The 26814-nt window shown below is 44.7% G+C and overlaps 4 protein-coding genes across 4 annotated transcripts in view; 2 read left to right on the forward strand and 2 right to left on the reverse strand.

The window, feature by feature from the left end:
* The window catches only part of LOC146202705 (ubiquitin-conjugating enzyme E2 C-like), a 52802-nt gene extending 39061 nt beyond the window's left edge, over nt 1-13741 (reverse strand). The window contains exons 1-3 of the mRNA XM_084588258.1: nt 13506-13741; nt 13084-13111; nt 5873-5959 (exon numbers count right to left, since the gene is read on the reverse strand). Of these exons, the coding sequence (XP_084444384.1) occupies nt 5873-5959; nt 13084-13111; nt 13506-13606 (216 nt within the window). The 5' untranslated portion in view covers nt 13607-13741. The remainder of the gene's footprint in view (nt 1-5872; nt 5960-13083; nt 13112-13505) is intronic.
* Nucleotides 13742-13768: 27 nt separating this feature from the next.
* On the forward strand, nt 13769-14729 carry LOC146202707 (cancer-related nucleoside-triphosphatase). The gene has a single exon (XM_084588257.1). The coding sequence runs from the start codon at nt 14154-14156 to the stop codon at nt 14712-14714; it is 561 nt and encodes a 186-aa protein (XP_084444383.1). The 5' UTR covers nt 13769-14153; the 3' UTR covers nt 14715-14729.
* Nucleotides 14730-14732: 3 nt separating this feature from the next.
* LOC146202708 (F-box/LRR-repeat protein 8-like) lies at nt 14733-18308 on the forward strand. Its single transcript, XM_084588256.1, has 2 exons — nt 14733-14960; nt 15118-18308. The coding sequence occupies exon 2, from the start codon at nt 15172-15174 to the stop codon at nt 16378-16380; it is 1209 nt and encodes a 402-aa protein (XP_084444382.1). The 5' UTR covers nt 14733-14960; nt 15118-15171; the 3' UTR covers nt 16381-18308.
* Nucleotides 18309-25031: 6723 nt separating this feature from the next.
* The window catches only part of LOC146202709 (uncharacterized), a 36195-nt gene continuing 34412 nt past the window's right edge, over nt 25032-26814 (reverse strand). The window contains exon 6 of the mRNA XM_084588259.1: nt 25032-25501. Within this exon, the coding sequence (XP_084444385.1) occupies nt 25055-25501 (447 nt within the window). The 3' untranslated portion in view covers nt 25032-25054. The remainder of the gene's footprint in view (nt 25502-26814) is intronic.

The following is a 26814-nucleotide window of genomic DNA, read 5'->3' on the forward strand; positions in this document are numbered from 1 at the left end:
AGGGTCTCACAAACAGCAATCAAGATCGAAGAGGGGAACCCCCGCCGCTAAAAGTCAGCTTATCTGATTATGGAAGCTATTTTGCATTTGATGCCGACACTATTTTTTGAGACCTGATTCCATGCATAGCAATGCAATCCTTCTCTTCACAGTCTTTGTTTGGTTTGAGGGGTTTAACATCCCAAAGCAACTCAGGCTATGAGAGACGCCGAAGTGGAGGACTCCGGAAATTTCAACCACCTGGTGTTCTTTAACGTGCACTGACATCGCACAGCACACAGGCGCCTTGCTTTTCGCCTATCGAAAAGTGGTCGCCGAGGCCGGGATTCGATCCTGCTTCCTTGGGAGCAGTAGTCGAGCGCTCTAACCACTGCGCCACTCTGGCGGGGTCTCTTCACAGTCTTGGAATGCACGGAGACATATAGCAGCAGATCTTTTTTCGCTAGAGGGTAGTAACCCCAGCAAACGTCTTTCCCAGAAGGTTAGTTTAAGGTAAAAAAAACAACTGCAAAACAGACAAGTGAGGTAGTTCACGGGTAAAATGTAGCCCAAGTCCGTGCGTTTTAAAAGCTACTAAAACGTCACCTACTGTAGAGGTGCAAGTGAAGGAGGTCTGCTTTTTTGACTCATCCTGTTGTACAGTTTTTAGACCTCGCTCACAGGTAGCTCAGCCTTCAATCAAAAATTACCTGGATGAAAATTTCAAATTGAAAGCAACTCCACCTGCTGTTTGAATCTTTACTTGAACCACCTCAGAGTGGAAGTAATGAGTGCTTACGACTCCAAACGCATTTTTTTTTTTGCAGATTTAGTACTTTTTTTCTCACTTTGATGTATACAGTTTCATCACCTGCAACATTGGTTATACTTAACAGACATCTACAGAAGAAAGAGGGCTATTTCCAAATTATTCCCGAGAGCCCCCCAAGTTGATATATATAAAAATAAACAAAAATGTTACATTATTACACTTTCTATCAAATATTTAAAAATATTTGTGCTGTACAAAACTGCATGCTGCTAATCACGTGAAAGGCCAGAATCCCTGCAAACGACAAAAAATTTGTAGAATGCTTTCCAAAAATCTGAATTAAGAATTATTGAGTGGTGCCTGGTCTCTTGCCTTTTCTGGTTTCTTGTATTTTAGGCTTTGATTATGCGCACTGAGATAAGTTCACAAAAAAATCGAACTAATCGGAGATGGTCAAGCCCAACATCTGGGATGTTTGGCGTGGAATGACCCTATTCTGCGGTCACTTAAGATTCGAAAACCACCACAGCAGCACACAAAAATCATGCTACTTAGAAGTGTAATCGCCAGCCATTTTTAGTTTGGTTACTGGAAAAACAAGACTAATAATAAAGTGCACCAAGAAAGCCACGTCTGGAGTATGACATAAGTCTGTGCACAGCCATGACCTTGCAACAAGTTTGACTAAGAGGCCCTACAACACTTTTTGATGTGGTGATGGTTACACCTCAGGTGAACCAATCCACAGAAATGAACCGAAATATGCGCTCCACTGCTGTCTGCTCAGAGCGAGTTGCTTTTCCACATAGTGGTGTTGCTCTCCATGCAACCACCACCAAAGCAGCCAAACAATGCCTCACTGCCCCATTCATGCCACTGTACTGGCTTTTCAAACATCATTCTCTGAAGAAGCAATACTCTGTTATGCTTTCCTTACTCTTGATACTTTTTCAAAGTTGGGGTTGAGGGAATCTAATTTTAGTTTTTCCTTCTCAAGTATGCAATGCCACACAATCAATACACACTATGATAAAAAGAGAAGGATCAAGTCTCCCTTAACCTTCATCTAATCCTCCATGCAACTATGAAAACAGCACCAAATCCTGGAGGCGATTCAGACAGCTGCATTGGAAGCGTGCCATAGAGGCTACAAGGTCAAGGCAACAAGTCTCTCAAAGCGTTACTCTTGCATGCCCACACCAGAGACCAGAAAGCCACCACATAACACTTGTCGATTCCATTCTTATGCAAATGCATTGCAAGAAACTTTTTCCCATCGCTCATTTTACCGTGGCTCTTTTTAGCAAAACATTTCACTATTAGCAGCATAAAAGATTATGGCATAATACAGCACAGGATACATTGCAATGCACTCAGTATTCACTGAAACATCAAATGCTTGCCAGATGCTACACATATCTGTAGCTGAAAACCACAATAGGAGCAAGATATAAAGTACCAGGAGCTTAGTTCCTCACGCAAATCGAAATATGAAATACTATTTTTTACATTGGCATAAAAACCAATGCTGCAGAATGTACGCTCTCAGACTGTGCGACAGGCCCCTTTGAGAACCCACAGACAGACAATGCAACAATGACGTCTCCTTGCACGGAAACTACATCACTCAAAGCTAGGTTGCAAGCGTCCCAACGTTCATTTCAGAGAAAAATTAGTCTGCTTTCCAGCACCTTATTTCTTTCTTGAGAACTGTTGTTTTTCAACTAGCTGTGTGATGCAACCGCTAAAAGCAGTGATTATCAAATAATATCATTCTGAAAAGTACAAAAGTGAAGACAGAAGCCAAGAGCACAATTTGTTTTTTTTTTTACCCGACTCTTGCATGTGTTATGCACAGATGGTCATACTAGGAGCCAGCCAATGATTGTTTAAATTTACTGGCATATTTTTGTTGACAGAGTCAAATTTCAAAAATGTGCATTGAGAATTAGCACTCAACGCTTTAGAAGAAGCTTGGGACAATACGGGCTTGCCACATGCACGGCCGCTCAATGGAAGCGCACTTGGTGCGGCCCGTCGCGCCGCGCCTCAATGGCTGGGGAAGCGCGTATTGGGAGAAGTTACAGTTTCCGCCGTCATTCTCCGCGGGGGCACCACCACTCCATGACGAGAAGCCGCCGGAACGGACAAGCAGATGAAGCGGAAGGAGCGCGCTGGCTGTGTTGGCGCGTTTTCGTTTTGACTACTCAGCATAACCGTGTGGTTCTGATAGCTCTGCATGCGTGTCATCGGTACCTGTGTCAACAGCGTCCTAAGCGTATGCAGCACCATGCCAGGCAACTGCTGTGTGCCGCTGTACACCACGAAAACAATCTCAGGAGGGCTAGAACGGAAAAGGGAACCGGTGGGAGCCGAGTGGCAAATCACTGGTATGCAGAGGTGGGCAAATGCCCTCATTTTGACCTTTCCTCCATCGCCCTCAATTTCCAATCGGCAGCCCTCCCTCACCCTCACTTACAAAAATTTCTTCGCCCTCCCTCACCCTCATCCTCACCTAAAAAATATTGCTGGTCCTCACTCACCCTCATCTCATTTGCCCTCCCTCACCCTCAACCTCATGCCCAGCAGTTTTAATATTTGTTATTTTTCATTATTTTCTATCTATGGCAACGTTACAATGAGTCAAAGTAGGCGCAAACTATTCTTCTCTGCGTCTCCTTTCGTCGGTGTCAAGCCGAGTTGATCATTTAGCAATGACAATGATATCAAAATTGTATGCCTTGCACAACATCGCATAAGTGAAGCCATGGAGACACCAAGAGGAGCCAGCCTATTTGTCAAGTGACGAGCGACTCTCTTGGTTAGAGTTGGACTTTGCCATATTGAAGACATTGAGGTCCAAGGAGGCACGTCGAAGCAAAGGCTAACCAAGCAAACGTATGAAGCAACAATCATGACAACCAGATCCACAGTGGCGCAGATTAAGTACATTCTTGATCACATCAAGTATCTTATGTCTTCTGTGTGCCTTACTAGTGCATTGCATTTAACTGATATATTTTCAGCTTCCGATACGCCCTAAAGCAGGCCCTCAACAGCGGGTCTGTAGTGTTGCTTTTCAGCAGCCTAAGGCAATTCAAAGGCAGGAAAGACAAAGTTGACGCAAGGGCTGCAGTTTTCACCTCTGAGAAAATACTGAAGGTACAGTCTGTTGCAGCAGTTTGCAGCCCAACGCGCTGGTCGGAGGAGCAGTATCGCTCCCGAGAGGCGGCGCTGCCTGGTGACGCAGCTATAAAGAGTGAGGAGGCTTGTTCTCTTCCGCTCATCCCACGGCTGAGAGCAAAGATGTGCGATATCAAGCGCGGGATGAGGGGAAGAGAACAAGCCTTCTCACTCTTTATAGCTGCGTCACCAGGCAGCGCCGGCGGGCGCAGCGCCGCCTCTCGGGAGCGATACTGCTTTTCCGCTCGGCGCGTTGGGCTGCGAACTTCTGCAACAGACGGTACCACTAGCGAAGAAAAAATATATATATCGACAGATTGTACACATTTTGCCATGCTTTGAGCAGGTTGGCATCTTGCAAGCATCAAAGTCTGCAGATGCACCTATCAACAATTAGGCAGCTATAAAACTTGGCATTCGTGATTATGAGTTGTACCTTGCCAACTGCCATCACGTCTGCAGCGAGAGAGTTTTCGAGTCAGCTTAGATTCATTCATGTGTGGTGTAAACCAGCACGACAGAGTTAGCACCGACTGCATTCTTGGCTGGTTACCTTGCATGTCCATTTGAAGAGAAAGTATGAATATTTTTACAGAATCTCATGAAACATTTTTATTTATTCTGTTTTCAGTGCCTGCCCGTGTTTTCATTATTTATATATTACCAAAGTTGAAATGTCTTCTAGTTCTTACTTTAGAGTGTCAATAATTTTATTTTATTAGTCCCCATCCTTTTATTAACTTTGTGCCTTGTGATTCCTCCAAAACCCTGGACTTTTTTGTTAGCAAGGTGATGAAGTGCCCGGAGGTCAGAAGAAGCAGCAAGCTATGCAACATGTTAGTTTCATCCCTTTTTCCCTATTTTGTGCAATTTGCGGAGTTCATTTGCGAGAGAGAAGACCGCAGTCACACTAATCACCTAACCAAACTAATGCGACCACTTCTGACCAACTGGACAGGCACCATCAATCTGACAGTGGAAAAAATCACACTTGCACATAAACCTTTTCCGAGAAAGGTTCACTTTTAAAATAAGCTTGCGTGTCTTCTGTGCATCACACAGCTTCATAATCAAATAAAAAAAAAAATTGCCTGAGCCTGCGGCCGTCGTTGAACCGGCTGTCTTGTGTTGTTTCTTTTGCTACAGTTTGTGTTAGCTAGTATGTTTGGGTGGTGGTACCCACTTGAATATTATTTCCAGTGAAAACGGAGGAACAGGCTGAACAATAATGTTGATTGCTACGTCCTGAATTGTAAGTTTCCAGAAAAGTGCACGCTGAATAAATGGCCCCAAACCTTTTCCCGATTTCAAGACTCTAATATGTCATACGTTATTACAGTGGTTGAAATGAAGCTAAATGGGTGCCCACTCAGCGAAGCACACGACTGTCTCGATTCTCGTGTAAACGGAAGACCACGAATGACTTGGAAAAGCTCAGTGATGATGACATGCCGCTGTCACCTTATCAATAGCAAACTTGCACGTAGCATCACATAATGTGTGAAACGTTGCTCATAAATCCTAAATTGAGCAAGCGCCGACCGTGTGGACGCTGAAACGAAAGCACAGCCACGGCCGCTGCGCTCAGCTCTCCGTCCGGACTTGTCACGGAGCGCGATGAGAACTAGATGCAATACGGCTCTTCCGGGCGACACGACTGGCCGCACCCAAGTGCGCCTCCATTGAGCGGCCGTGCCACATGCATGTATCCCTCTGAACAAATGAGAATCACAATGACACCATCAGCTTCTAGACCTATCAGAAAGTTGTCCTTTCCCATTTTAAGTGCACTCTTATCTAAGAACAAAAGCACTAACATGCAATTTATCTATAACACTGGGTGGGGCATGAAATCCTACCCAAAAAGAGGCATGTACTGTGACAGAACCTTTACTATACTTCATCCTATAAAAGCCTTGGACCTAAAATGCTACTTACTGTTCCAGGAGGTCCTTGTATTGTCCCAATCCACCGAAAGAGGTTGTCACCATCAGGAAATGCAGAAATTCCCTTGTCGCCAGACATCTGGCAAGAAATAAAGTGTCTTAGGAGCAGTCGGGAAATGCTGAAATCATGCATCCCATTTGAGCACTAATGACCAACAACTGCGAAGTATATTAGTTTGGGTTACAGTTGAGACTAAATTGTGACCATGCTATGTGTAAGTGTACTTCCGTTTAGTGTTTTGTGTCGCGTGGCTGTGTCCTATACAATAGCGACACCTCCATGAATAAAAGGGGGGTTCGGTTGACACCATGCAGTATGAGTTTCGACTACACTACCCCGAGCTGCGATGTTAGTTTGTGAAGCAAGGCATGACCAGATTTATATTGCAGCCATGAACAAGAGCTTCTACATTATTCCAGATTACTGTGGTGACTTTTAGCATCTTGTATCAAAGGTGCCTTGCCAATTTTGAATTCAGCTCGACCCAGGGTGGCAGACATTTTGTTGTTCAACAATAGACCTCCCCCTCGAGTAAACAATGTGACGTCACAGAACGCACGTGCGGCGACTGCAGCGCTCTCCGATGCAACGGCGATGGGCAAAACTGGTCGTTTTTTTCGGCCGCGGCCGTGCTGAACACAGCGGCGCGCGCTTGTGTCTCGATTATTTCTTACACCGTGGTCTCGACCCAGGCCCATTCCTTGTCTCGATAGCCTCCAATGCGTTCCTGTGTGTTCCGAACCGATGGAGCTGTCCGAGTATGCGATGTTGTTGCCTGATATCGCTCGCCGGCGGTATGTTGAAAAGTTAGTAGTTGACGGTGTTACGTTTCGAACTTCCCGAGTAACGAGATGGTGCACGTGTCGAAATGGGCGTCCAATTTTCTAAGAAGACTGCACGCGACCACCTCTGAGTTCGCGGACCAGAACCACCCAGGACGCAGCAACGCGGTGTCGCATGTCGGCAGCGACGGGAGCACTTGCCCCAGTTTGTGTCCGGAGGACTGTGCACAGAGGCGCTAACGAATTCGCCGAAGAGCGGGCGCGCCTGTGTTTGAAAACAGAGCCGCGGCGCCTGCGTGTTAGCACCGAGGAGAGAGAGCAGGTCATCTCCCCCCCGTGGAGAAGAGCGGTCACCGCATTCCTTTCCCGCGGAGTGCTCCTGCACGAGGGGTCCGCGTGGGTGGCGCGCGGTTCCGACCTTGCACAGCCAGCAAGCCTCCATGGGACCCCCATGCCTGACTTCCCCCGGCGGAGTCGCCATCGTGCCGCTAAAGTGGAAAGAGTGCGCTGGGAGGACGTTTCTAGTGGGCGGTTCCCGAATGTCAGCAGATCAGGAACTCAAATGTGATTGGACTTTGACAAAATAGAAAATTCCCCAACTAGGTACTTGGGGACAAAAAAGTTGTTAAAAACGAGAGCACGAGTGCTCTCTGGTGTGTACCTTCTCAGATTCACCATGCAAATAAACCTTCGTTAAGTTCTAACTCTCGGCCAGTCTCTGCTTGGGTGACCACCGCCCAATGTTCAAGTGCCTGCAGCCCGACGTCTGACTCTGCTTTTCGCTACCCGTTGGTCCGCTACTGGAGCAGACACAACGCAACAACGCGGACCAATACCCCGACCACTTTGTTTTGAAGGACTGGAAAAATGACTCCAAATTGTGGCCAAATGTTCGTTTTGGTGACATATGCGTGTGCCTTGTTCAGACGCCTGGCCCTAGCTACACCACAGATAGCTTGAAGTCCTATCGCTCGTTAAAGGCTTACGTTCTTGCAGCGAAAGGGCATGTAAGTTTTCATTGCCGATGCTAGCTTAAAGTGCCGCTTTTTAAAAGCTAAAGGGGTGCCGTCGCGGAGGACCACCGGCAAACTATATGAAGCTTGCTTTTGCACGAGGACGGAACCGTACAAGCAGCCCACTGCACATGCATGGCCGGGTAAGCTGTGTTTGGTGTGACGTCGAGTAATAGCGTTTTAACAGGCTACTTTGATAGGCAGGAATATGAATGTATGCGGTAGACTGGAAGTGCATTGCACGCAAATCATCCCGCTAGAATATATCCTTCACGGGTGAAATCAGCCTGCGATACACAGAGCATAGGATCTCGCATGTTTTGATCATGTTATACAGTTTTCGACGTCACTGCACATGCATGGCCGGGTAAGCTGTGTTCGGTGTGACGTCGAGCAATAGCGTTTTAACAGGCTACTTTGATAGGCAGGACTATGAATGTATGCGGTAGATTGGAAGTGCATTGCACACAAATCATCCCGCCAGAATATATCCTTCACGGGTGAAATCAGCCTGCGATACACAGAGCATAGGATCTCGCATGTTTTGATCGTGTTATACAGTTTTCGACGTCGCTGGTTCGATCCCGGCCGCGGTTGCAGCGGCGGCCAGTTATCGATGGGGCCAAAGTTGAAAGCGTGCTCTCGTGTCGTGCAGTGTCAGGCCTTAGGTGGCTAAAATGCTCCGGATCCGTGCTATGCAACGTGCCTCACAATCCATATGCCGTCTGAGCAGTTCAGACCCTGCTTATCTAGCCTTTACGCTTGCAAGCCTAGCCTTTCCACTTGTAAGTCGTACTATGCTACCAGTTTACTACAATTCAAATGTCTATTACTCTCTACCATCTCTGTACACGCTTAACGTTTTCTAGAGGTTCTGGCACTTTAGTTGCTGCAATAGCTCGATTGGTAATCTACAAGTTTTGAAGTGTGTGCGCTCTTGTAATGCTAGACATTTAGCAGTAATAAACATTTATCTTTTAGATTAGGAGAAGCACGCATGTGGCTTATTTACTCTTCAAAGTGGAAATGCTCGTTTCATCTGGACTCACTCGGTCCACTACTTCACAGCTTTGTAAGTGGAACAAGTTCCGGGAAAATGTATGTAACAATTTTTTATTCCCTCTAACTACTTGATCTTCATTTCCCAAGTTTTAGCTTAAACTCTCTGACAACATACTTTACTAGTTGTTACTTGCCATTGAGATGAGCTGCATATATATGAGCCTAACAGGGGTTGAGTAGAGCACCCTTTTTGAGGAAACATGAAAAAATGTTAACGAAGAAGGTAAAGAATTAGTTACAGCTTGCCTTCTCAAAGCCCCTCATTCTATGGATACAAAACAACCTGCAGTCAAACAGTTTTATGTAAATCACCAGATAGTGTAATAAGTACAGTGAATAATAAGCTAGCTGAACTCTAGAACAAATCAGCATGGGCAAGTTCCGCAGATCCGGTCTGTGGGTTGGCTTCCATCTATCTTGGCACAGTGCGTGCACACACCCGAGTCCAGGAGATTTTCGTCTCGTGGAAATCGAAAAAGCGTATACCAGAGCCTTTTTTGGCACGGTTGGTGCATCCCACTGCACAGCAGCTCATAGGCATTACAATTCAGGGTCGAGGCAAAGGTCCCAATGCCCGCAATGAAGATTTTTGTTGCTCGTGCAGCGACTCGCGACTCTCTCTGCGATCGCATGCATTCAGGCGACTGTTTTGCCCATCGGCGTCCGCGACGGAAACCGGAAATGTCACAACCGTGACGTCACTCGCATCGTGTGACGTACCCGAGGAGAGGTCTATTGCCATGCACTTTGTTGCTATGGCCGCCGCCGAGTATGCATTTCCCAATAAAGTGCATCTCCTGGAACCTTATGCTGCTTTCTAAACTTATGGACTGCTATTACGACTAGGTAACAATATGTGAATAATTGTTAATTCAAAACAAGGTGTTCGCCTTTTTATGTTGCGCATGTACACTCCCGATGATGGCGGCGGCTATGTTGGAGAAAATAATTGACATTACTATGGTAAATACTATGATGCAGTGCTGTAATGGGTACCTACGCATGTCAAAATTAAAAACGGTGTTATTCGATTGGGGTCGGAACAGTTAGTGGCACCACGTCGCAGCACTAACTGCAAATAGTGGAACCATGCGGGCAAAATGGTAAAGTTACGGCTGCCAAGACATATAATAATAAGCTCAGAAGATGAAAAAGTGACAATCTGCTATGCAAATCAAATGCATTGTGCTTCCAAAACATCAGCACCTTATAGCCGAGCACAGCAGCAAGCAGGTGGCATTTTGGCACATCCGTCTGCAACAGACAGGCGCTTGACCGTGCATTCAACCCTCCAATAATATCCCATACTAGCTAGTGCTTACCGTACCACAGAGTATAATACGAGGTACAGCTAAACTTGTGACTTGACCAGGCACGCAACTGAGCAAGCCGGGTGCAATATGAATATAGTGACTGCAGTCTGCTACCACAGCCTTTGCCTTACTGCACACTACTCTGCGGCCACTTGCATTATGTAGGTTAATGAAGCCATCACACCTTTCAAGTTTTTTTTCGGTGTCCCAATACTAAGCGCAACAAGTCTCTATGCATCAGCTAGATAATAATGGGTAAGGAGCCAAGTGTGGCTCTGTAAACAGCATTTTCCTATAAGCGTCAAGCAGATTACGGTTGCACATCTGCAGAGGATACAGAACCTTGCTTTCAATTCCCGCAAAGTGATCAAAATATTAACAATAGCATGGGCATAAAAGCAACAGTTTCGGGTGCTACTGCAGCATATACCGCTAGTGCGGCCCCAGCCCCTGATCAGCAGTGGCACACTTTTGTCCCCAAACCTAACTTCACCGTTAGTCTCAGGACCATTGGGAGCAGTATGAAAGGACTCTGGCGGAAGCACCCGCCACGGTGGCTCACCCAGCTACTGCACCAGAGTTAAAACCCATCCGGTTAGAATCCACTCTGATTTTTTTTCTTTCAAATGTGAAAGCAATGGTGCCAACAAGGAAGATCGCACAAGATTCTTGGTTGGTGAGCGTACAGTGCTTTTGCACGAAAAACGTACACTGGACAACCCCAACCTACTCCCAAAAATTTGCACGCTTCCTTCGGCACTCACTCACAAAACGGTCAAGACGGCCAATGTTGCAGACTTGCCACTATATGATGCTCATACAACCCACCTTACGGAATGGCACCTAAAATTGCACATAGAGATTTCCCACATGCCGCAATTTGGATATGGGCAAGTGCAGAGCTGCAATTATGGCGATTTCTACTGGTCGCTACGAAGCACGTTTTCTTGCTCCGGGACGATGATTTCAAATTCCACTGGTCGACCAAGATAGGTTGAGCGTATTCCGCTGGTCGTTTGGGGCAGTTCGGGACGCTCCAGCTCGATCCGCCGACCAAAGTCTGATCTCGCCGAAGTCCTAGACGCTGACGCGGTCACTTCCGGATGCTGCTGGATTCTTTTGGCTGTTTTTGACTGTTTCAGTGATATCGGCAGAGGACACTGGGCATCACAGTTTTTTGCGAGAGTATGTCGAAGTGCGTCTATCGAAAAACGCCTGCAGCGTTAAAAAATGAGAAAGCAAGTTGTTGAGGGCCGCACTCCTGCCTATTTATCAACCGCAAACATTTTGGCACTGGGATGCGGCTACAACCAGTACAACTTTTGAAACCGGCTCAGCTTTACTTCCGCCGCGCGCTCTACACGTTCCGCTGGTCGACCAAGGCTGATTCGCTCTGTAGCGCTTTAGGTCGGCTCAGGCGCCCAGCTTCGATCGACCAGTGGAAATCGCCATTAGTTTGCTGACACAAGAGTCACCCTGCTTGCACTCAACATTCAACTGGATCACGTATACCAGCATAAGCACAAAGCAAATAAATGCATGCTTTCAAAAAGTGTTTCTGAATCAACAAAACTACACAAAACAATTAACCTTTCAACATCATTTCGACCTTCTGGTAGTAGTATTGAAAACTTGCACAACTTGCTGCAGAAACCGCTTTCCTCAAAACAGTGCTTCAATGCCACAAGGTCACCAATTTAAAGCTTATTATTTGCCTAGCATAACAATGCGAGTTTTCGTTCTTGTTTCACAGATTGGCTATGTACCACTTGTGTGTATACTTTTCAACTGGCTGTCTTAGGCCACGTGTCCACAGTCAATAAATATGTGCGCTTGTCCAAAAAACACGTCATTTTTTGGTCATGGTCATACTCAGCTGAGTCTCGGCCGATACAACAAAGCAGCAGGAGCAGAATCCTATTCAGTTCCATTGAAATGACTTATGACCAGACGGACCAAGAGTCTGAATCAGGCGAAATAACACAAGACGATGTGATATCTCCACTTCAAGATCACTGCACTTGGAGTGAGCCTCTGCCAGAGGTGTCTTCGAGATCACAGTACAGAGGCGCAAAATGTGTCTTGCTGTTCGGCAGTGCCCAGAGTTTTCCAGCACCAGTGTCCAGTACAGTGTGAGTGAAGGGATAGACTCTCAACTGACTACTGACCAAGGAGCCCGGTCATCATAGTCTTCATTGACAGGACTCCACAGTAGTGCGCCACCCTCCTCCGTGGCCATTGCCTTTCAGTGAGTAAGACTGACTGTGCAATGCGTACTGTAATCTGTGTATCGTCTGTGAACTGATAATTCTTTAAGTGTAAGTGCGTGTTCGATTATTCGTGTTAAAAGTATATATCAAACATTTTCATGATATGATTGACACAGTGTTGTTTTGTTGTGTTGAGGGATTGTCTTGCTCTGCAAAATTGGGAATTGTCAGTTCATGCTTAATCTGATGTAACTGTTCCAATTTACAATGTTCTGTAAAACTGTGATAATGATCTGTGCTGTGTAAGATTAAAGTTAACATAGTGCTATATTTCAATGTAAAAATTTTCTTTTTGTTCCCCAAAAGAAGAGAGTACATGATATATTATGAGCTTTTTGTTTTGTTTCGGGAATGGCTATGCACTTGTGCGTGCGTGCTCGTCCAATAAACGCCAGAGGCTCTTTGGTCCCGTTCAATTAGTCTCGGCTCCTTTCGTTACGGCCGCCCCGGCCGATACAAGTACCCGCAGAAGTCATTTTTGCGTTAGTTTCCGTTAATGCAATGTCAGAATTTTCTATTAGCAAACGAACCGAGCAGGAACAAATATTACACGACGCTCACAGTTTTTGCGAGAAAGGTACAGCAAGCCATTTTCAACCGGTAACGAGATTCCCGCCACAATGCTTGGAAACAAAAGTAGGGCGTGACAGAATTACAACAGCACCTTACTTCATGCAAGGAACCTGCGTAACGCTGGAGAAAGAAATCTTCGCTCTCCCTACGCACACCACGCAGGTATTCTTGCAAAAAATTTCGACGTACCATTAGAGTCATCAGCTCTTGCTGAAGCCTGCAAAAGAGGGATACCACAATAGTTTAGAGCAATCTACTCCGCCTACTTACAAGCTCATTTTCGTTATGTAAGCGAGCGCACAGTTGCTCCTATCGGTGGTACAAATAAAAATATGAACAGGTGAACATTATCACGCACTATGAGCAAAATGTGCGATAGCTGTAACCTAGATTAAATGCATACACACACACTAGTATTAACCCCAGTCTACCAAGTCCCAAGCGCATACCGAGGAACGCTACTTACAAGTTAACCTAACTCACTTACACATAAACCGATAATTCGTTCCTCGCATAATTTCTTTTCCCGTTCTTAAAACAAAGAAGCTCTCGGATTATACGGGAAGTCCTAGGCCTACGGCTGGCACGTTAGCTCCTGAATTGGTCCTTACCTTTTCGTCACAGAATGCCTGCCAGAGTCGATGCTGCGCTGCTCGTCGCTGCTTTTCACATATTCACCTGAGGCCAACGGGTCAACATTTTGAGAAGCCATTTCGAGAATTGTGCCTCGAAATCTGCTACTGCAACCCGGCTCGACGCTACATGCAAGCCTACGTTCAAAAACTAACGAATGCAGCCGCGAGCCAATCAGTAACCGCACGCGCCGCACACCGCACGCGCGCGCCGCACCGCACGCGCAGACGCGGGCGCGGGTGGTGACGCGGCGACGTCTTTTTTCTTGCGGTGCTTGGACGACTCGAACGAGGCGAGCTGCGCATTAAGATAAATTTGACTTAGGAATCTAAATTTCCGTACACTTTATTAGTTTTGTAAGCGATCTTTTTTTTTCTTTTACTGAACAGGTGCAAGGCGGCAAGGCCAGGCAAGGCTACGAAATTTTTCAGGGATCAACCCTGGTGTAAACAATGAGTCACGTGGACTTTTGGAAAAAGATTGGTCTACCTTCGCTTCTGCCTGCTTCCTTCGGCTGCTCTGCGATTGCTCCGTACCCGTTGGCCCGTTGCTAGAGTCGCTAGCTGTTGGGCTTGCCTCACATTGCTTCGTGGAGTGCCTTAAATTCTCCACAAGAACTGTTTACAATGGCCTCTCCAAAGTTCGTAGTTCTGACTGGTTCACCTGGTGTAGGTAAGACCACAATAGTAAAAAATGCAGTAAGAACACTTGTTGAACAAGGTGTCACCGTATCTGGCTTCTACACGACCGAACTGCGAGAAAACGGAAACAGGGTTGGTTTCGACGTTGTTACCACAGACAACAAAAAAGCTCCACTTGCCCGAACTCGCGACCATTTCCCCGCTGGGAAAGGACCATTTGTGGGAAGATACTGTGTCACTGTGAAGACCTTCGAAGAAGTTGCTCTGGACTCTCTGAAAACCAAGAGCGATGTCTTAGTTATTGATGAAGTTGGCAAGATGGAACTTTTCTCTGAACAATTTCGGAACCGAGTCAATGAACTTTTTGCTGATGAAAACAACTGCATCCTCGTAACCGTGCCCGTGAGCACCGGAACACAGTGCCTGCCGCTTGTGGAGCATATCAAAGGTCATAAATGCGCTCGGGTTTTCAACGTAAACCGCTCGAATAGGGACTATCTTGTGAAAGAAGTGTTAGATGCACTTCGTAAGGCTGTTGGAAAATAAAATTATAAACCATTATGTCATGTAAATTACTGGCGCATTCATACTCTGCGCAGTTCCAATCTCTCAAGTTTCGCGAAGTCGAGCTTCCTCTTTTGGGTGCGTGATCGAGAGTGCGGCAGAGTAAATTTAGACGCTGAGCTGTTTGACTTGGCCGCAGGCGAGGAGAGCAGCGTCGTTTGCGTTGTATGAAGTTGCGGTATGGCCGTCGTTCAAACTTCGATTGAGGAATACTGCGTTGGAAGTTCTGTAAGTATACGAGATGTTTGTATTAAGGTTTATTTGGTGCTCAGAATGCACATGCTGCGACCGTGTATAGTAGGTACTGGCGCTCGTTCTCGCCGTCGTAATGACCGGGAAACTTAATTCGGGACGTGTGTAACTAAATGGCTTTTCTGTTGTACAGATGCGCGCCAGGAATTGGTCAGGTGGCACGTCTTGCTGAGAGAAGACATTTGAAATGTGTTACTTCCGTTGCACTGACACCATGGATGATGATCACAAGATTGTTTCTTACGAGAGCCTTCCCGAAGCCATTCTTTTGAAAATCTTTATGAAGCTGTCACTTCCTGACCGCCTACAAGCAGCACTGTCCTGTCGTCAGTGGTGTAACATCTTCACCTCTCCAGCTGCGTGGACTAATTTTCACTTCCGTTTTTATGCACGCAAGGACACAAGACTTCTTCAGTGCATTAGATCATATGGTTCTTACCTGCGTCAAGTGGTCATCGAACTTAACCAGTTCCAAAACGTCAACCGTGTAAATGCGGTACAAGCACTTCTTTTGCTTGCAAAATGCGCGTCCGCGAGGTTGTCGCACCTTCGCATTATCTGCACTGGCGAGAATCCTCTGTTCTATGCTGGAAAAGAATTTGTGTCAGCCTTAGAAGCTGTCTTCAAGCGGTGTGACAGCCATCTGGTTGAAGTGGATCTCAGCAAGTTCCCAATGATGATTGATTCGCACACCATTGACGCTCTGTCTCAGCACAACCCTCAGCTGGAATACCTAAACATTCAAAACAACAACCTTGTTTGCTTGGTACAACCAGATTGCATTGTCAGACTTGCTCAGCGCTGTCGGCGCCTTCGTGACCTCCGTGTGCACAAATGCAGCTTGTCTCAGGATGTGCTTTTGTGCTTCCTTGAACAACACCGTGTTGGCCTTGAGCACCTCTCCTTGCAGTGCCGCAGTGAGGAGATCATTGCTAGCCATCCACAGGATGAGAAGACACAGCTGAGCTCAGAGCTGTGGTCACACATGGTTTCTGGTCTGCCCCAGCTGCGTGTAACTCTTCATTTTGACCAGACTTGCCCACTGGTAGTTATCCCATTGGTCATGAGGCCAGAGGTGCCGTGTGCCGTGCTTAGGCTGGAGACCTTTACCATCATACATGACATGGTGCTACTGGCAGCATACAGCTATGCAGAAACACTTGAAAAGCTCATCTTGCAAGCACCACCAAGTGCTGAACTGGAATGTGCCTTGTTGGAAGTATCACGTCGATGTTCTAAGTTGAGGGCATTGCATGTTTTCTGTCCACTGAGCGAGCATACAATAGCCACCATCCTACAGGAGCACCCATGTATGAAGGCTAGCGGGCTCTATACACTTAGATCAGAGGCAGGCACTGACGGTCCATGGGCGACGGATGAGAAGGTAGATGCATGATATCGGTACTACACCTGGGCTAGTCTTGTAATGGTACAAAAAGCTTTCCTACATTTCTAGTCATGAACATTAAAGAAACTTAGCAGGATAATAAAGCTAGCTGGTAGTTGTTTAAATTTTAATATTCACACCTGTTGCAGCATACATAACTATCATAATCATGCGGCCAGCCCGACATTTCATATACAGTGCTACAAGCCATTTTCAGTAACAGCGCGCAAATTTTCGCCTTCATAACAATATTCTGTTCTAAATTCTCTTGTTCCGCAGCCAAATGGACAGGGACTTCCATGTTTAGATCCCAGACTTAATTCTTCTGCTCTAGGTACTGGACTTTTCGAGAGCAGAGCTAGATCACTCACTCATTCGCATATTGCAGTATACTTACTTCGAAGGGAAAGATAACATTGGAACTTGCTTGAATTTGCTGTAATTAATGAAAAACTGGTGTCCAGTACAATTTTCATAAAGACTGGCTGAGCAGCCTGCCGGTCGAAGAAGTGAATGACAGATTGGCTCTTCAAGTGAACAAGTTTTACGGCTCCTTAAAAATGCTGATTTTTTTGCATTTTAAAATTGAAGTCAAAAGAAAACTGTCACTCCTCTAACTAAAGCAATCAAAAAATGTGATAGTAGCCTTTAAAACAAATATTCAACTTTCCCACCCACTGGCCTTTGATTGCTTCTTTGTCCAGCAGGTGCAGTGTCCTGTCAGATCAGTTGCTTGGCTTGCATCTGCAACAACAATGCTCACAGTTGACAGCACTGTCTATTTGTTTTCACTCAAGGTGCAACTCAGTTGTACTCGTGCCCACTCAAGGTGCGCGAGTACAATTGCCGCATATACGTATTCGAGTACAGTTTTTTTTCCACAAACCGTGCATGACTGGAACTGTCTCCCTGTGCAGGTTGCTACCGCTCCTCCTACGTCCTTTCTGACCGCTTTGCAAAACCACATGTTTCGATTAAGCGCAATATTTGTTGTCCTAGTTTTTTTTTTCTTCTCTCTTCTTTGTATTTATATTGAAATTTTCTCTAAGTTGACTATTCTCAAAGCTTTATTGTTAAAACAATGCTGTACTGTAAAATGTTCTTATTTTGTGTGCGAGTGTGTTTTGGCCATGTTTGTCTGTCTACAATGGTTCTTTTCATTTTTGATTTTATTCTGTTTGCTATAGTGCATGAATTTCTACGGTTTTTGTGTGTACATTGTAAATTGCATCGTTTACCTAACTTATTCTGTACTTTGTCTGTTTTTATTTATGTTGCTTTCCCCCCTAAAATAATGCCCCAGAGGGCACTGTAGGTACTCTGTATAAATAAATAAACAAATAAAAGGCAGGCAAGTACTGATGCCAGCATATATCCCAAAAAACATAGACCATAATATATCACCTAGTGAGTGATATGTGCACTTCATTAGGCCAGTTGTTTGCGCACAGAGGTTCTTTAAAGCTCTGCATCTAATATGGAAGTAGCTGTACACTAGCTGCCCTTGGGTCACTTTTAAACACTGCAGTAATGGACAAAACCCATTGACGAAGACTGTGCTATGCGTGCATTTATCCACGGCTTGAAAAATTTGATTATATTTTTGCATACTCTTTCTGAATATATTGAAATGCACTTTCTTGTCTTATAATTTAAGTAGCTTGATTTACTTTCTTAGTAAAGTTATGAAGGCTTTCACAGAACTAGTGATTTTGAACTGCCACATTGTTATTACAGAAAGTAAAGCATGCCATTTGAGTTCGAGTGAATATTCCAACAGAATTACAACTGTTGCAGCTACATTTAATGGGCATTTTATGTACGAAGTTTTTGCAGCTTTTATTGGATTCATGCTGCTGTCAAGGGCGCATTCATTGTGGAATGTTTTCTTCATACTAGAAATAAACTGCCAGTTGCTAGTGCATGCTTCACCGGTGTGGACGTCTTTGTGTGTTCTTTCTTGTGTATGCGATAGACAATGCAGCAGCAGCAGTTGAAAGGTTTGTGGAACAGGTTGTGAGCATTTATTTCTGCTAGAAGTAATCACTTAGAGGTAGTAAATCTTTAGGATGATTATGGTGCTGGTCAGTAAGCCATACTCAAAAGACGTTTTTGTGTAACTGTATCTACGTAATGAATCTGAAGGCTAAAGTGAGCCAGTCCATATTTTCAAGCTGTTCCAAAAAGGTGTTTAAATTGCAGTAGCCAGTGCAACTTGTTCAGTGAAGAGTTTTTGACAGAACGTAAACATTAAGCTCATACATGCGTGCCTTCCAGTCAAATTCTACTCTGGAAAGCTTATACCAAATAACAGCCACCAATCGCTAAGTTCCACTTTGTTCTCTTGTCCCAGTGTATGCAAAATGTGTACATGCATATGTTAACAAAACAGAAAACCACAGCTAATATTTCATAATTAAAAAAAGGGTCATCTTTAGTTATAGAGACATGCATTTTGCTTCATATTACTCCTACAGTGATGTAATGACTAAGGCATTCTGTTGCTGAGCACGTTGCAGGGTCGAGCACTGGACATGGTAGCCATATGGCAATTAAGCAAAAATGCAATTTCAATGCACATCATTGACCCTTTTAAAAAGAGTTTAACAGTGTCCTATATTGGACACTGAGCTGCACACGCAGAACAAGAAAACTAATGATTAAGCTCCAAAAAACATAGCCGAGTGCTGACCAGTCAGTGGGTTGTGTGATATCACCACTTGACATAACTGAGATGGCAGGAGCTGCCAACTTGGGCAGCTTTTTGACTTGAAAGGGTGAGGTAACTGAACCCTCCAGCATCCTTGGATCCTGAATAAAATAGCTACTTCCCAGCTGTGTGGGTATGTTCATTTGACTTGTTTAAAGCAATTCTTTCAAGTAGTCTTTCACATAGTGCAGCTTGCGGCTGTATGCTAATCAGTGTGTGTGAGATAACAGAGGCCCAAATCAAGGGATTAAAATAATTTAACTAGGTGTGTGGTCCCGATTGACATCATGTAAGTACAAGGCATCGAGGCTCATTGTTTCAAACAGTGGGCGGCTTCGCTTCGCTCAATTCAAAAGAGGGATTTCATCGCGTTACAACCCGCGCAGACCACGCAATCACCGAAACAGACCTTCCAAACCTGAATTGCATGGAACAGTGATGGCTGCTATGGTATTAGCTACTAGCGTGTGCGCTATGGCAGCTTAAATTTAGAATACGGGGACCCAACCGGTTACGGGAATAGGGTAATAGCGAGGCGACAATGCGCATGCGCAGAATGCTGTGATAATTGGATGAGGGATGCGGCAAATACTCTGATCATGCGTACTCTCGCACTGCTATTAGCCTATTCCCCTACCCAACAGGGTCCCCCTATTCTAAAACTCTGCTCCCCATTTTCGAAATATAGCTCAGTCGCATAGTTTCGATTTCACTTTCTTTAACTTAATTCACTTCAATTCACGGCAGCGATCGGGCGCACGCATAGGCCAGTCGTGGCGTTTTGAACGCTCTTTGGGGCGTCACTGTTATTGTGGTGTCGCTATGCTCTAATATCTATGCATATATCCCTCATGTTCATCCGTGCATATGCTGCTTTCAGTATGCTGAGACTAACATGCTGGCCACAAGCAGTTTCACCGCACAGCGTGCTTCACCACGATGGTTCGCCGTGTGAACTATGCGGTGAAGCGTCCTGAAGACGTAACGAGGCTGTTTTGCGAAAAGGCACCACTGCTACAGTGTTATGCTGCAAAAAGGGGAGCTGAAGTTACGATTTTGAAGCACTCTTTCAACGCACCCGACAGTGTGCGCGAAGCAAAGCACTTGAAGAAATCGGGGAAAACAGTCCTTCTCATTTGAGTTTCATCTCAAATGCAGGCAATCATTATACAGGTCTTCATTAGATGAAACTTTTGGCAGTTTTTTCACGCCCATTCGATAAATCGAACTTTCATTTAATGCGAACATTTTTTCTGGTCCCTTGAAGGCCTAATTGAGATTTTCATTAAGTAAATGATGTAAAATAAATAAGCTTCTCAAAAAATAGCTTGTTAATGTAAATGCTTTGTACTGATTTAATGTTTATTTAAGTTGAAAGAGAGGAAAAATGAAAGGATCAGTTGGTCATGTGGTGAATTATCTGCAAGAATCATGCATTCAAAAATATTGTAAAGAAATGACAACAAAATGAAGACGACCTTTCAGCCTCTTGGGTAATAAGTTTAGCTGCTATTTCAAGCAGCATTTCTAAACTAGTCAGTGATAATTTGTGACGCATGTAATTTTAGAAGCAATTGGTTTTTTTTTTTCTCTAACGGCAACTTTCACACCATTACTCATTTCTTGTAAAAGTGATGCAGAATTGAACTGCTCTTCTCATTCTGTTGAAAACAAGTGCATTTTTTAAAATTAAACAATATTTATAAAAGAATATCCAACACTTCAACAAAAACAATAATTTTTCATTAGTGCAAAGACCTGCAACTTAGCTTTTTATTTGCTTGTTTCAACTATTTTGAGAGTAGAACTAAGTTTAGATGCTCAGTGGTGCTTTCTGTTTAAAAGCAGGGAAAAGTTTGATGCCTACATTTAACAAAGAGGCATGCCCATATCCCTACTTATCCACGACTGCTCGTTTTTATCAGAACTGTCGGTGCCATTACTTGGAACTTTCGGAAACTAACCTTGTACAATTCGTGCAGCCATTACCTTGGCATCTTTGCCTAGCTTAAAAGCAATTCAACAGGTAGTTTAAATACCCTCTTGCCCCGCCGGGGTGGTGCAGTGGTAAGACGCCCGACAACTGTGCCGGAGTACCCGGATTCGAACCTGACCTCGGCGGCTGCGTTTCGGTGGAGGCGAAACGAAGTGGCGTCCGCGTGCTGTGCGATGTCAGTGCACGTTAAAGAACCCCAGGTGGTCCCAATTTCCTGAGTCCTCCACTACAGCGTCTCTCATAGCCTTAGCCACTTTGGGACGTTAAACCCCACAAACCAAACCAGATACCTTCTTGTACTTGTAGTTACTGTTAAAAGCTTGTGCTCTTGCCTATGCAGGCAGATAGCCTTTTTTGCAGTGCTCACCGGAAGTGTAGAGAGAAGAAAGAAAGGCGAGGACAGGACGTCTTTTGTCCCGCCCTTTTGCTATGTTTCCATTGAGCGTATTGTCTTAACTGGTGCCCAAACTTTGGCAAAGAGTGCTGAAAAAGGATGAAGGAGGGAAGGATGACACTGCTCTTGATCATCTCATTTATTACTTTGTTATGTAATGCCCAGCACACTTAGGTAGCTGTGCCAATTTTTATACTTTTCTTGTACTATTGAACTTCTGATCTCCACTGTTGTTTTGAATCTTCTGTGTATAGATCTGTGTAACCTGCATTTTATGCAAGAGCGTGTGCCAAAAAGCCATCACAGTACCCTAGTTTGAGATGGAGGTTTCAAAAATGCGCCAGCAAGAACATCCAGTGCTGACATATGGCAGCCAGCAGAACTCCAAGACCTGACGTCGTTGCCAAGACAGATGGTGCCACAGCGTTCTCGTGCAAACTGCACATATACGTCAATTTCTCAATGCAGAAGCAGCCCATAGTGTGTCCCCCTAATCTTTGTGTCGGGTATTTTTGCAGTGTGTATTCATGTGATTGTTTTTTGCGAAAGGGAGTCAATGTGAAGTCACATGCAGTGGGTCCGTGGGACCGTACCATGGTGGCAGCACATCAGGACTTGAAGCAATATCAAGAAGTGCATTTAGTGTTCCCAGTTCTAGGCATTTATCCTCAAAACGAAGCAACGAAGATGTGATTGGTCGGGGTTATTATTATGCAACAGTATTTTGGGGGCCCACTATACAGTGACAGAGTTTTGATAGGGACCATATTTTTAAAACATTATGAGCATGTAATTATGATCTGTCCTCAAGAGGGGGGAGGGGGGGGGCGAGGGGCAGAGCCTCATGTGTTTCCACATATAAACCGTTTATTGGAGAGGTTCTGTAGGCAACAACTGAGAGACGCAAACCAAGGTTATGAACTGGATCCAGCCGATTTGGATACGATGGCCTTGCAGATCCATATACAATGTTCGATACGATGGCCTTGCAGATCCATATACAATGTGCCCATAATCTAGGCAAGGGCACTAAATTGAACCATATAAATATGCAAGAGGCATTTCCTATCGGACAAGCCCCAGCATTTACGTGAGAGCTAGACTTTTAATATGTTGAGCGATTTGGAAGTTTTTTTTTTAGCGTGTTAATGTAAGGCAGTAATGCGAGTTTGTGAGCTTTTTGAGGAAAGTTATACTTGGAAATTTATGCTGACATTTAAAGTATGTAACCCAGTTTCTTTTAAATGAAGGGTGGGTCCAATTTGCGAGCCTTTTTTGAGCAAGAGTTCATTTTTGGTGACTATATTACTGCTAATGCATTCATCAGAAGAATGCACTGAAAATTTGCTTTCATTGCTACACTAAAAGTGATCACTGCAAGGGCATTTGCTCCTTGCCAAGGTAATGAGATTGTATACCATAGAACTATTAAAATAGCAACAATTTCAAACAAAATACCTATGTGGAAACACTTATTCCACGCAGTGGAAGTGTGTTCAACGTCCATCCAAAAAATGCGCCATAACGCTTCATCTCGAGACAGCTGCAAAAACAACTGAAAGCCACAGGTCATTGATTTTACAGCCCTGGTAAATGGTACTGCTTCCCGTACCATTCCCGTATGGTAAGTCCAACAACTATTGATGCCAGAAAGCTGAGAGGCCCTAAGACAGCCCTTATTTGATTGTTAATGAGGGCCACTATTTTTTCACTTTCCAGTTGCTCGTAGATAGCCAAGCCAAAAAAATTGTTAATCTTCCTCCAAACTACTCGCACAGTTGTCCCGCACTTAAATGCAATTAAAAATAAAGGAAGAAACACACCAGTGCAGACTTGTGTAAGCCTACTGCCCTGCTGGTGACAAATCAATCAGCAAGTTTTCTTCGACACTTAACAACTGTTGTAAGTGAAATAGCAAATTTTGGCATGAAAACAAGTTTGAAAACAGAATAAATTATGATTTATTTTTAATACACTTCTTTGACCCTCAGGCAGTGGCTCTTAATATGGGTTCCTGGACTGCTTTTTGAGCTCTCCAAGAATCTACTTCTATGCATAAAACTATCACCGTTCCTTCTTATTTTGAGTAACTGCACTGCAGTTGCTAGCAATACAATGTTTTACAATATGGCTAGTAGTTGTTGCTTTTGGGTGTGCTTTGAGGGGATGTGTCTGCATGCTGCCTTTTGCACGCATGTTAAGCAGAAAGAGGCATAAGCAAAGACATAAGCTTGCCCCTTTCCATAGCAGTTGGGTTTCCCCAAGAGCGAAAAATAGATTTACAATCCTTGCTCTATTATGAAAACAAAAGGCAGAATTGTGTTTTCATAGATCTAAACTGTAAATTGTGGCATTTAACATATCAAAGCGATACACTGGCTATGGAATGCCACAGTGGGCGCTCCAGATTATTTTAGACCATCTGGGGTTCTTTAACTTGTGCCAGCATTGTACAACATGCGAGCTTTTTTGCATCTTGCCTCCCTTGAAATAGTTGAAACTACATATCCCGAACCTGATACACTGAACTCTCAGAACACCCCCTTGAAAACTGCATACGGAAGTTCAGCAGTTTTGTTCCGTGTTTATTGAACTTCTGTTCTGTGGACTGTTCAAGATTTGTATTGGACTGTGGCCCTGCAAGTGGTGCTACTCCTAACTTCTTACCTGCAACCCCATTTTGCGCCAGGAGACAAGCTGGCTGCACTGCCTTCGACGCATGTTGGCAGTGCTACTGCTGTAAAGCCTCATGACTGGACAAGCATGGGGTGTAGTTGTGGACAGCCATTAGTCTGCATGCCTATTTTCTGCGTGACACCACTGTCACGCGGGAAAGCCAATGTTCAGTGCATCAGCTGACATGTGATGAAGCCAGCCTAATTGCCTGAAGACATGCAGTTGATCTTGCATGGCCTCCTTCAGAGCTTAAGACAATGTGTAACTTACTTTTAACTGTGACAGTATTGTTTAACGTGTACCAGGAGCAGAATCGGCTTACTGTAGGCAGTGCTTTGTTCTGATGCGTAGTCTGCTATGGCTCCAAAGCAAATTAGGCTAGCCTAGCAAGCAGTGCGTTGATGACTCAGCTTCAAGAAGTGTACAGTGACTCTTGCAGCTGGCTGGTTACTTTTTCTTTTTATCAAATGGGTATGAGTCATTGCCTGGTACTGTGCTCGGCTTCTCTCAGTGACTGGCTCGAAAAACAAGCATGCTCCTGTCTGTGGGCTTTGAACAAGCACTCCAAAGAAATTGGGGCAACAAGTGGGCTTTACCGCATGAGGAGGATTTAGGTTGTGACCAGTACCGGCATTATCGCTAGATCGAACTAGTCTGCGACCTCTTTCACATTTATCACATCCAAGTCTGACTCTACAAGCACCATGCTCTGAACTGAACTTGCGACATTGAAGCTAGCAGCCGAATGCCAAACCAACTGAGCGATCCAATATTTTTTCAAGGATCTATACTATACTTCTTCAGCCATATAATGTAATCATAAACAGCATAAGCAACCTTAGAGGCTGTAGAGGCTGCAAAACCAAGGCGAAAAGACAATCGGAAAGCACAAAAAGACACTTCTTATTCACTGTTCTTTTTCATCCAAAAATGATACATCAGACAGGTCTTCCACTTCCTCATCCATGTCTGCCTCATAGCCAGTGTCCATTTCTAGGTCAGTTGCATTGGCTGGCAGATATTTTTCATATTGTTTCACCTGAACGTTGTTCAGGCTTCTCTGCGCATCCCTCTCAGCCTTTATCTGCAAGCGACTTTTGAGCTTCCGTTGGTGCACATATTCTGCAAGGCTCAACATTCTGGCTTGTGCCTCTTCCGAGTTCTCTGTACCAGGCTTTAAGAAAGTTGGTCCTTCCGAAGAAGTTCTGCCAACTCCCTTAGTCTTGAGCAGAACTTGCCTCATAATGGCAGCACGATCTAGTCCATAAATGTTAGTCTTCATGTCAGGTGGAACATATGGCATCGAAAAAACACCATCTCCTGCACTTGTGCTAGCATTCTCTGGAGCATTTCCCTGCAAAGAGTGAAGCGAAACCTCAGAAATGGATATTACAAGCCTAAAACCACTATGCGTATGGTCTTACACAACACATAAGAATGAAAACTAAGTCAAAGAAATACCTATTGAATTAGCACCCACTGCTGCCCACTGGTCAACTTACTGCTGTCCCACTACTACTTCGTTATGCTTGGTCACTGGACCTACAACAGCAACATGCAGGCAGGTGCCTGTACGTTAAAGGCAATCGCGAGATACTGAAGGTGTTACACTAGGCTCTAACCAGTTTCAACAGTAGAGCTTCTTCAAATGCCTTGACAGCCTGCTGCAGCGAGGTAAACACTTTGGGTAGCTGTTCACGATCCATGTATACTAACAATGTGAATGGCAATATCCCTGCACAGGACAATAATGTTTTGGGCCAGAAAGATCTTCCTCTTCCATCATCACCTGGCTCAACTGGCTTGGTGCTGAAGAGAAAGATGAGCAGCTTTGGCTAGTCACCTAGGCCGTCGACATGCCTGGCCTGTAATTTTTGGCCAAGTCTTATACTACTACTACTACAATAAGCAAACTAACCCAATAGCCACCTATAAACATGGCTGGTCTACAAACCAGAGGACAAGTGACATGTTTTATATTCAAAGCACCAATCACAGGATCCTAATGCCCTGTGAAAAACCTATACAGCTTTGCTCAAGAGTCTTCAGGTCACAGGGTTTGCTTCCAAGGCTTGCAGTGGGTGTTTACGACACCTCTGATGCTCTAGGAAAGAGGGAGAAGTGCCCTCTAGATGGCTTAAAAGCAGACCCAGCAACAAGAACACCTTCAGCCTGGCATACCGTTGGGGCCAAAAGTCCTCAGGACAATAGAAAAGCATATGGGCGCCCAGGCACCATGTCTGTCAATCACCACCTAATTTCACTAGAACTATCGCACTGTCTGACCTGCTTCATCAGAGTAATCCAAGTCCCTGTTCGTAACACAGATTTTGGCTTCAACTGCTGCAAATGCTTCCTGCATACTTTTGTCCCCAATAAACCACTAGAAAGACTGGCCAATGCACAATCAGCAGGCCTAAAAAAAGCATGGAGTGTCTGTGCAGTAAGCCAGGCAATCCATGCACATCTCAGGATCCACTATAACGATTATGCTAAAAATCCCGGCTTACTCCAACTACATGCTTTTCAGAAGTACAGACCAACTTCTTTGGGAGAGAGAGAGTAGATGCTAGCCATAAAAAATGTACAGGTGATGGCATCAGCATCTTGCTCACTTTTTTACATGGTTTCTACAGAAAAGGGAGGCACTGTGAAAGTGCTACCTTC

Source organism: Amblyomma maculatum, chromosome 1 (genome assembly GCF_055883805.1).
Source record: "Amblyomma maculatum isolate TAMU_Amacu chromosome 1, ASM5588380v1, whole genome shotgun sequence".
Taxonomy (NCBI): Eukaryota; Metazoa; Arthropoda; class Arachnida; order Ixodida; family Ixodidae; genus Amblyomma; species Amblyomma maculatum.